Below are 11,471 nucleotides of genomic sequence, written 5' to 3' on the forward strand. Positions count from 1 at the left end.
ATTATCTACTTGAGGCTAAATTGATTTTATTGATGTATTATATTAAGTTAAAATAAGTGTTAATTCAGTATTGTTGTAATTGTCATTATTACAAATACATTTTTTTTAAATCGGCATTGGCTTTTTTGGTCCTCCAATAATCGGTATTGGAAAATCATAATCGGTCGACCTCTACTAAGTAACATTACTCGGGGATTTGAACTTGCAACCTTTCCGTTACTAGTCCAATGCTCTAAGCACTAGGCTACCCTGCCGCCCCAAAGTTATACATAGCCTAACTGTAAAATGCGTGCGAGCATCTCCCCGCAAGAAATGTTATCATTCTCACAGTAGGCCAAGATCTGTCAATCAACTGATGGCCCAAATCAGTTCATCAATTTAGCCAGGGAAACACAAACAGTAGTTTATCATTTTTCACACCTTTCATTATGTATTGATAAGCTAATGGGACTGTATGATTTGGGCTCTAAAAAACACTGCCTGAGATTTTTTAAACTTGCAACATACCGTAAAATCTGGATGTTAAGGGTATTAGCTGAGATCTGAAGACTTGTATTAGCGCCACATATGAATGCCTAGCTTTTAGTTCCGTAGGCTAACACACTGTTGTAGTGCGCAGGAGACCTGAACTTGAGCCCACCCAGTCAGCATCACCAGGCACCATTTGGCTCACTCAAGATTTGTCTTATAAAACAATTATTGTACTATAATAAGTATTTATTTATTTTGAAGACATGTTATGAATTATGTTGAATAAATGTGTTGTGAATGTTGTGTGAATGATACTGCAGCGTTCTTGAAGGTGTCATGAGTGGTTTCATAAGGGTGTTATGAATACTTTGTATACCCCCTTCATATAAAGTGTTATCAAAACTGTTGTCCATAGTGTATAGCATAGAAGTTAAGGCCATATGAATTGACTTAGTCACTAGACTGTGACATCAGACTGTGTGACTCCACACACCTGGAAAATATTATATATATTCTGTCTCTCTGCCTCTCTCTGTCCATCTTACCTTTTTGCCCAGAGGCAGATAGTTATTTTGAACAACTTTCTGCAGAACGCTATTTCCTCTTTCACATTCCAATAGTTTTCTATATTTCCTGCATTTCTGCTACTGAAAGCAGTCTTAAACAAGGGTCATAGATGTTTTGGAACTTCAAAAGTTGTCTTCTGTTGCGGTAAGTCTATGCCTTAGGCCGTCTGTTTTGTAGAGGCTATATGCCACAATACAAAATGAGTTGAAAAGATAAAGCACCACATATATTGGCTGTATTTATGTTTCCCATTACAATGGGGTTTAAATATAAAGATGGATCAATACAAACTTATTCTGTATTATACTGAACAAATATATAAATGCTACATGCAACAATTTGAAAGATTTTACTGAGTTACATTTCATATAAGGAAATCAGTCAATTGAAATAAATTCATTAGGCCCTAATCTATGGATTTCACATGATACAGATATGCATTTGTTGGTCACAGATACTGTGCCTTAAAAAAAGTTAGGGGTGTGGATCAGAAAACCAGTCAGTATCTGGCATGACCACCATGTGTCTCATGCAGCGCGACACATCTCCTTTGCATAGAGTTGATCAGGCTGTTTATTGTGGCCTGTGGAATTTGGCTGTGCGAAGTTGCTGGATATTGACGGGAACTGGAACACACTGCGGTACACGTCGATCCTGAGCATCCCACACATGCTCAATGGGTGACATGTCTGGTGAGTATGGAGGCCATGGAAGAACTGGATCATTTTCAGCTTCCAGGAATTGTGTATATATCCTTGCGTCATGGGGCCGTGCATTATTATGCTGAAACATGAGGTGATGGCAGTGGATGAATGGCACGACAATGGGCCTCAGGATCTAGTCACTGTGTCTCTGTGCATTCAAATTGCCATCGATAAAATGCCATTTTGTTTGTTGTCCGTAGCTTCTACCTGACCATACCAGAACACCACCACCACCATGGGGTACTCTGTTCACAACGTTGACATCAGCAAACCACTCACCCACACAACGCCATACTCATGGCCTGCGGTTGTGAGGCCAGTTGGTCAAACTACCAAATTCTCTATAATGATGTCGGCGGCGGCTTATGGTAGAGAAATTAACATTAATTTCTCTGGCAACAGCTCTGGTGGACATTACTACTGTCAGCATGCCAATTGCACGCTTACTCAAAACATGTGTGGCTTTGTGTTGTGTGACAAAACTTCACATGCGTTGTACAAGGCGCACCTGTGTAATGATCATGCTGTTTAGTCAGCTTCTTGATATGCCACACCCATCAGATGCATGGATTATTTTAGCAAAAGAGAAATGCTCACTAACAGGGATGTAAACACATTTCTGCACAAAATTTGAGAGAAATATGCTTTTTGTGCATATGGAACATTTCTGGGATCTTTTATTTCAGCTCATGAAACGTGAGACCAACACTTTATATGTTGTGTTTATATTTTTGTTCAGTGTATAAACTACAGTAGTTTTAAAGACTGCAGCTAATCTTAGTACAACTAAGTGGTGCTCATAGGTCTCTTCCCCAGTGGATGAGCACTAGTCCTACAGAGGGGGTGAACATTTTATCTGGGGCAGTAATGAGTTCCTAGTCCAGAGTCTCAATACTGAACCTGTGTAGTCATGACTAGTACAGGTGATGTGGAATCTATGATGCCCAAGAGGTGAGGCTGTGGAGCACGCAGCACACTGACTGTCTAAATGCAGAGTGATCTGAGATTCACAGTGACAAGACTGAGCCTGTGCCCCATCAGATGTCTACTGCAGATAACAGCCGCTGTAAAACAAATACACACGACAAGGGGAATTGTTCTCACTGCAAACTTACCACACTCTTACACTGTGAACACAAGCCACCCTTACACCAGCCTGGCCCTCTTCTCACCATACACACGCACACATGTACACACACACACACTGAGGACAACATTAACACATACTCTAATTTGAGCATTCTACTTTATACCTGCTGCCTCCATAACATCCTGTGGTGGAGCGGTTTCGCTCCAGGCCAGTCACAAATATGCCTTCTCCGTTGAGCTTGTCTTAAATCAACGACTACATTTAATCTGTGTCCGGGAAACCATCCCTTAACCTTCCACCAAGCCTTGCCTGAAGCAATTTCCCAAATCAATGGACTTGATCAACAATAAAAAACTATTCAAACATTAGTACCAACATCCATAACAAGTTAGAGATGCCCAGTACAGTTCTCCAGCAAAAGACTGTTTTAAATTTACAAAAACAAAGCCAATATGTTGAAATTGTCACATATGCATCATACATCCTTCATACCGGTCGCCCCAACAGGAATTAAACCCATTTAAAAATATATATTTAACCTTTATTTAACTAGGCAAGTTAAAAACAAATTCTTATTTACAATGACGGCCTACCCCGGCCAAACCCGTGGGACTTGGTATTGCAATCGCCATCCTACTGAGCCACCTACTAATTTCAGCTATAGATGAGTCATAATGTCTGGAAGAATGGAACCATTGACAATCCAAAGGCATTTATGCTTGGTCTTCTCAGCATGAAATGAAACGTTCAAAGCATTCTTGGGCTCACAAAAACTACTGATAGGATCAAACTAAGAATCTGTTGCATGGTTGCCTCTGCGAAGAAGAATGTATCAGGCCCACATTTCTGTTTTTATTTGTATATTTTGGGACAAAAACACATTAAATGTGCAAAACAAATGTTATTGGAACATTTTCACCAAACATTCTTATAACCGTTATGGTTTGTCCCTCTACTAATAGTTATTAAATAATATTGGGTATTTAACAACATTAACAGTATTTTGTCATGATAAAATTATCTGAAAACCAAATTGGGTCTTCATTGGAATGTTTATTCATTTTTCAGGGAGGGAAGATCAGCTTCAAAATTGCAGATACAGTGCATCCGGGAAGAATTCAGACCCTTTCACTTCTTCCAAATGTTGTTACGTTAAAGCCTTATTCTAATTATTTTCCTCATGAATCTACACACAATACCCCATAATGCCAAAAAAAACATGTTTTTAGATTTTTTTTGCAAATGTAAGAAATATCTTATTACATAAGTATTCAGACCCTTGGCTATGAGACTTCAAATTGAGGTCAGGTACATCCTGCTTCCATTGATCATCTTTGAGATGTTTCTACAACTTGATTGGAATCCACCTGTGGTAAATTCAATTGATTGGACATGATTTGGAAAGGCACACACCTGTCTGCATAAGGTCTCACAGTTGACAGTGCATGTCAGAGCAAAAACCAAGCCATGTGGTCAAAGGAATTATCCATAGAGCTCCGACACAAGTTTGTGTCGAGGCACAGATCTGGGGAAGGGTACCAAAAGATTTCCCAGGATTGAAGGTCCCCAAGAACACAGTGGCCTCCATCATTTTTAAATGGAAGAAGTTTGGAACCACCAAGACTCTCCCTATAGCTGGCCGCCCGGCCAAACTGAGCATTTGGAGAAGGGAGAAGAGTCTTGGTCAGGGAGGTGACCAAAAACCCAATGGTCACTCTGACAGTGCTCCAGAGTTCCTCTGTGGAGATGGGAGAACCTTCCAGAAGGACAACCATCTCTGCAGCACTCCACCAATTACACCTTTAAGGTAGAGGGCCAAATGGAAGCCACTCCTCAGTAATAGGCATGACAGCCAGCTTGGAGTTTGCCAAAAGGCACCTAATGGACTCTGACCGTGAGAAACCAGATTATCTGGTCTGATGAAACCAAGATTGAACTCTTTGGCCTGAATGCCAAGCGTCACGTCTGGAGGAAGACTGGCACCATCCCTGCGGTGAAGCATGGTGGTGGCAGCATCAGGCTGTGGGAATGTTTTTCAGTGGCAGAGACTGGAAGACTAGTCAGGATCAAGGGAAATATGAATGGAGCAAAATACAGAAAGATCCTCCAGAGTGCTCAGGACCTCATACTTGGGTGAAGGTTCACCTTCCAACAGGACAACGACCCTAAGCACACAGCCAAGACAAATCAGGAGTGTCTTCGGGACAAGTCTCTGAATCTCCTTGAGTGGCCCAGCCAGAGCCCGACTTGAACCTGACGAATATCTCTGGAGAGACCAGAAAATAGCTGCGCAGCGACGCTCCCCATCCAACCTGACACAGCTTGAGAGGATCTGCAGAGAAGAATGGGAGAAACTCCCCAAATACAGGTGTGCCAAGCTTGTAGCGTCATACCCAAGAAGACTCAAGGCTCTAATCGCTACCAAAGGTGCTTCAACAAAGTAATGAATAAAGGGTCTGAATATTTATGTAAATGTGCAAAAATGTCTAAAAACCTGTTAACGCTTTGTCATCATGGGGTATTGTGTGTAGATTGATGAGGAGGGGGAAAACGATGTAATCTATTTTAGAATAAGACTGTAACGTAACAAAATGTGAAAAAGCAATCTGAATACTTTCCGAATGCACTGTATATTTATACATATATTACTAATTTCTTCTTCCTTCATTTTCTGGATTTTCACCCACAGCAACCAATCCACCATTCATTCTTAACTCCAACCCTCCAATGTCCACAGATTAACCCATCTTTCCCAGTGTAATGCCAATTTGTAATTTCGTTTTGCAATACATCCCATTTTACTGTGATGTCTTACGAGGGTCCTAAAAATCCCTATTTGTAAAGATTTTACTGATATTGCCCTAAAAATAAATACTTTACCCAAGAGTATAATGACATTTCCCATTGACTGATCGTGTTTTTTCAGATCCCCTAACAATACAGTTTGAATCCTGAACAACCATTCCTGGACCTGATTCCAAAAGCAAGCAACTGATGGACAGTACCAGAAAATATGTTCCATAGATTCTGTTTCCAGCTGGCATTCTGCACAAGGCAGACTGTTCAATGCCCCATATTGAGCATTCTTTTTGTAGGAAGTGTAGAGTAATACAGGTGTGCGCTGCTCATGAGAATATCAATAATTGAAATTACCATTCCCAGATTCCAGACTGTGCTTATAGATGGGATAATGATGATGAAGATTATGAAAAAGTAATTAATTAACAAACAGCTTAATGAGCTATCTGTGTGTGTATGTGTGTACGTGTGTGTGCGCACGCACGCAATAGCGCCTCTGTTGGAGCTGGCTGAATCTTTTTAACCATTTCCATTCTACCATATTAAAATTGCCATCACTCTACAACTAAATGCAATCTTTACCAGTAACCTAAAGCTTTGCAATACACCCGTCATGAGCCCTAGACCTGTAGAGGCAATAAATGACATCAACATAATTGAACTCTGACATCAATGCATTTTATACCCATCTTAGCTCAACATAACGCTTCTGCTACACTAAAGTAAACCTAGACTACCTGTATGAGTTAGGCTAACAATAATACGTCTATTGGTGGCTATTCAGGTGACACATCATTTGAAGTAATTTCGGCTTGGATGACACGTCAACTCAGCTATATCAGCAACTCAGATTCATGTACGCAATAAACAATGGTTGAACAATATTTCCCATACAAATCAGTTATAACACATGCATGCACGATATGCAGCAGACTTTACTCTAACCTGAGCCCTTATAGCCTAATTCAGCGTGGTATTTTCATACTTACATCATCTGTGTATGCAGGTGTGATGATGCCGCTGAGCAGTAGCAACAGGACGCTCAGGAGCAGTGGGGAAAAAGTGAGAAAGTATGTCATTTCATTACCTACAGCAGTTCCATACACCGTTGGCGTAAGCCCCGTTTCAGTTGGTTATCTTTGTAACTGTAAAATCGATGCAGCAGCCCCCCTGAATAACTCGCTTTTAGAAATAAGAAGAAATAGCCTACTGCTCGCTATCACTGCGACAGGTTTCTGCACTTTGATAGTTGGTGGTGTAACTCACTATCCGAAGATCCTGCGCGTGGCAAAGATAACCTCCCTCAAGACAGTGCCTTTACACTTTGAGCCCCATTCACACCTGCGAAAGCTAAGTATGTTAAGGCTAATTAATACACCCAAGTCATAGGCTAAAAAGTAGAACCACTGAAATATAATAACAACGAGTGGGACACACAAGCGTCGAAAAAAATATTGTCTATGTTGTGAAAGTGAGTACTGTCAAGTGTAAGAATGAGCGGTGTACAGGTTTACTTGCGGGCTTAAATACCGTAATACTTTGTGACTACGCTTTGAAGTTTATGTTTAATTTTTAATGAATAATGATAAATAGTGATATGTTTTATATAGTATTATATACGTTTTTCTAAGGTAGCTATATTAATCAATTTGATAATATAAAAATAAACCTGTTAAATGTATTGTCAAATGCAGTTGCGCTCTTTAAGTTCGTTACGGTATGAGGTGCGGGGGCGAAGTGGTAGCCTCTATTCTTCCTAGCAGTTGTTGAGCTTAATTTTTTTCTGTTACGTTTTAGACTTGTTGGTTCAACTGTTTGTTGTTTTATTTTCTTCCACGATATGTTTTTCGATTTAAGGAACAAGTGCAAGCGAAAGTACTGGTGGGACTTGAACTTGCACGACGTTTCGTCAACGGGGTCTGACACAGTGATTAAGACTGGGGTAAGCATGTTTTATTGCATAGCAACACCTATTGCCTACAATTAAACTGGATTTGGACGATTCTGTCACCCTAGCTAGGATATGATGGCGTGAGATTTGCTCAATAGTGCCTAGGCCTAATATACATTTAATGGGTGGAATTTGCTACGGTTTCATTCGTCGTCTCTGCCATAACTTCACGACGCGCTCAGCTATATTGTAGTTTAATTGAATTCGCATGATTATTGCTGAGACACATTTGACCCAATTTGAATATTTCCGGAACATACTCAGACCATGCCTTTCAAATTATTTTTTTACTTGAGTAATTTAGGCTACAAACATGTTTGATTCGGTAATTCATTTATTATAGTTTTAATTTTATCTGGACTACTAGCCTATTCGCAGAGGAAGGCTTGGGGGACTATTTTGTCAACGTAATTCAGTATGCATGTATCACAAAATCAGCTAAATGTCCCCGCAATACTTTACACAAGCACACTTAGATTTATCTTGAATACAGTTACAGTGGTGCACCATTGAGAGCTCGCCAAATGTTGTATACATGCAGAATATATCAAGTTACTGAAGTTACTGTATAACAGCAATACTAATAAGATGTCATAATGATGATGATCATCAATATCATCGTCATCATCATTGTCATCATCATATCATAATTGTTTGTAGGTTTTGAGGTTTAGCCTAGAAAAAAATGGGGCACAAGCAGTTTTTTGGGGGACATCTTCAACATGTGATCTAATGACCTGGCTTTCATTTTGATGTTTGAAAATATTCAAACATTGTAGTGATAAAGGGTTTATCTCAGGCTGCCTGTCAATAAACAAGCTTGTTGTGGAATGAGAACTGATCCGCAAAGTCCAACTTGTTCACAGTTCATCAGGTCGAAAAAACGTGTTATGACAATGTTCTGTGTGTGTGTCTGAATTCATCTATACATCCATTCATCCACTCTCTCTACTCAGTAATTTATTGATATTTATTTAAAAAATGAATTAATGCATTTTTAATTGCACCTGTTAAGGAGATACATCTGAATCCGTTTAACAAACGGATGATTTTTCAGTTCAGGAATTAATATCTATTTGGTTTCTGAATTGACTACATTTAAATGGAATTGACCCCAACACTTTTACTGTGCATCAATTTACTGTATCTGCCTTCCTATCTGAGAGTATTTAGTCTCTTATCATTGTTTGTTTATATCACAGGAGAGGTCGAGAGGCAGAGTCACATTGTTGGTGTTACACCAATCAGAGGCAAGGCAGAGGTCATGGGCATGTCTGGAGGCAGGACACGCCCTATAAGTGGCAGAGATGATGGTCTCTACCTGCTGCACCACCTGGGCCAAAATCTCTCTGGTCAGATTACCAACTCACATCTTATGATGATCCCATTGTCTCATTTTCTCTCATCTCCTTCCATTCTCATCTTCTCCAGCTTTCATCTTCTCCAAATCTCATTTTCCTCGTCCTTGGCCAAAACAACCCATAGCCCCTTCCCAGCATGGTGGCTGGTGGCACTTTAAATCGGAGGACAGGCTCATAATAATGTCTGGAACAGAATCAATTGAATGGTATTATCAAACACATGGTTCTCCAATGAAATTATAATGCTCATTTACAGTAGCTGTGCCTCACAAGTAATACAACAAATGATCTATTACCAGTACGATCGTATAATTTAAATGGTATATCATTTCTAAATGGTCTGAGAAGAACAATATTGCCAGGGAAGTTCAAGCATAGACAATATGCCATTTTAATTGGTTAATGTTGCATAGGCTTACGATTTTTAAGTAACGTTTAGAAAAATCTGAGCAGTAGATCTCGGCATGCGTTTTGACTCAGAAAGTAATCTTGACCCAGAAAAGGTTGGTGACCACTGTTCTATAGCATAGACCCTAGGGCAGTGGTCACCAACCGGTCTATCGTGATTGACTGGTTGATCTCCAAGCCATTCCTAGTTAATCACCAAATATTAGTTAGAGTTAATCACTAGACATGTACAAACAGAACTTAAGCAGAAATGTGTACCTTAGTTAAGTAATACAGGCACCACAAGCCATGTATCTGTAATAAGTACTAATTTGTACTAATCAAATAATATTAGACAATATTAGACAAACACGTATGTTGGGAACATATATATGTAATACATGTATTATATTTTGTATTAGCACTATGGTGACACCACCAATATAATCTAAAACGAGCATGAATAAGTCAGAAGTGGGTGTGGACAAGCCAGATGCGAGACAGGAAGATAATAGTGGCGAAAAGCCAAGGGGTGTTAATAATTTACAAAAAGAGGAGTGACCATGTGTGTTATGTAAGGGTACAACTGTATAAAAGCAGAGTGCTGAGACTAGAGAGGTCAGTTGTTCCATGGAATTGCTCGGCTCCTGTTACTTTTGTAATAAAGTCTATTTGAAATCACGAGTTCCGGTATCTGAGAAATATTTGGACCAATATTTCCACGACAAACTCAGCCTACCCGGCAGGCCATAGAGAGCAAATCAAGTGCAACAATAGGCCCACCGCTGGCCAATCAGATAGCTCAGATAACTATCTGCACAGTTTCCTCATGCTGTTTTTTTGAGTAAGCTCATGTTTAAGTTGTTATTCAGCACTGTCAACACTTTGTTCAACAGTTTTCTAAGCCATAAAATGTGTGTTTTTCCTACTTCCACTCACGCTACAACCAGCACTGCAGCTGTAATTTATGAGTATAACAAAGTGTTTCGATAAGCTTGCAATGTTATTATTTGCGACTTGTGTCTTTTTTAATATAGAGGAATATTGCAACATGAATTGGTGCATGAGGCAGAAATAATGCATTGCGACTTAACTTTCACAATCAGCTGGAAGACTGTGTCCCCTTTTCTCAGTGGAGGGACGGAGAGAGGAGGGACGATGAGTCAGGTGAGAGGCAGCCTCACCGCTGCTCCCTCCCCTCAGACTGACCATCAGATGCAGGCCATCCCTTACCAACTTTTAACTTTTAATTTTTTTAATTTGACCTTTATTTTACTAGGCAAGTCAGTTAAGAACAAATTCTTATTTTCAATGACGGCCTAGGAACAGTGGGTTAACTGCCTGTTCAGGGGCAGAACGACAGATTGTGTACCTTGTCAGCTTGGGGATTTGAATTTACAACCTTTCGGTTACTAGTCCAATGCTCTAACCACTAGGCTGCCCAACTGGCAAACAGTTGTGGCAAACCTTTGGCCAATTTGTCGCAAATTTGCGGAAAGCTCATATATCCCCATGCAAATTAGTTTTATGGCACTGGCCAAACACAGCATTGGCTTAATTCAACCGAGTTGGGTTGGGTTGTGCTTCTAACCCAGCGCCTTGAGTTGAACACTTGATCCAGCTGCTGGGTAAATTAGACTATATTGTTGAGTTAAAACAACCCAGTGTGTTGGGTGGTGACGTAAACACAGCACATTGGGTTGGGGGATTGACCCAGCAGCTGGATCATTTTTTATTTTCAGTGTAAGCCTAATTTCAATTTTGCTTATATATTTTTGTCTTCCCTACCATCCCACCCCCTCCCTTCCCTACACAATAAAGATACAATATTGAATTTATTATAATTTATTTGCATTGCCTGCATGAACTTCAGCTGAACTTGATGTGGACATCACTGGGACCAAGCTCCTTGTCATCCAGGACCTCTATAGGAAGTGGTGTCAGAGCAAGGCCCAACATTTTTTCAAAGACTCCAGCCACCCAAGCCATAAACTGTTCTCTCTTCTACAGCATGGCAAGCGGTACCAGACCACCAGTCTGGAACCAACAGGATCCTGAACAGCTTCTACCACAAACCCATAACTGCTAAACAAGGCTGCTAAATCAAATGGCTACCCGGACTACCTGCATTGACCCTTTTG

The 11,471-nt window shown here is 40.2% G+C and overlaps 1 protein-coding gene and 1 long non-coding RNA gene across 4 annotated transcripts in view; one reads left to right on the forward strand and one right to left on the reverse strand.

The window, feature by feature from the left end:
- The window catches only part of col4a3 (collagen, type IV, alpha 3), a 107,719-nt gene extending 100,618 nt beyond the window's left edge, over positions 1–7,101 (reverse strand). The window contains exon 1 of the mRNA XM_029629846.2: positions 6,621–7,101. Coding sequence (XP_029485706.1) covers positions 6,621–6,710 — 90 coding nt within the window. The 5' untranslated portion in view covers positions 6,711–7,101. The remainder of the gene's footprint in view (positions 1–6,620) is intronic.
- Positions 6,745–10,014, forward strand: LOC115106776 (uncharacterized). 3 transcript variants are annotated; one of them, XR_003860105.2, is made up of 3 exons: positions 6,745–6,985; positions 7,489–7,573; positions 8,785–10,014. It is a non-coding gene; the product is annotated as an uncharacterized LOC115106776 (long non-coding RNA). The 3 variants fall into 3 exon arrangements; XR_003860104.2 differs by having other exon boundaries at positions 6,748–7,102; XR_003860103.2 differs by lacking the exon at positions 6,745–6,985 and having other exon boundaries at positions 7,367–7,573.
- The last annotated feature ends 1,457 nt before the right edge of the window (positions 10,015–11,471 follow it).

The sequence above is a fragment of the Oncorhynchus nerka genome, linkage group LG23 (assembly GCF_034236695.1).
Source record: "Oncorhynchus nerka isolate Pitt River linkage group LG23, Oner_Uvic_2.0, whole genome shotgun sequence".
NCBI lineage: Eukaryota > Metazoa > Chordata > Actinopteri > Salmoniformes > Salmonidae > Oncorhynchus > Oncorhynchus nerka.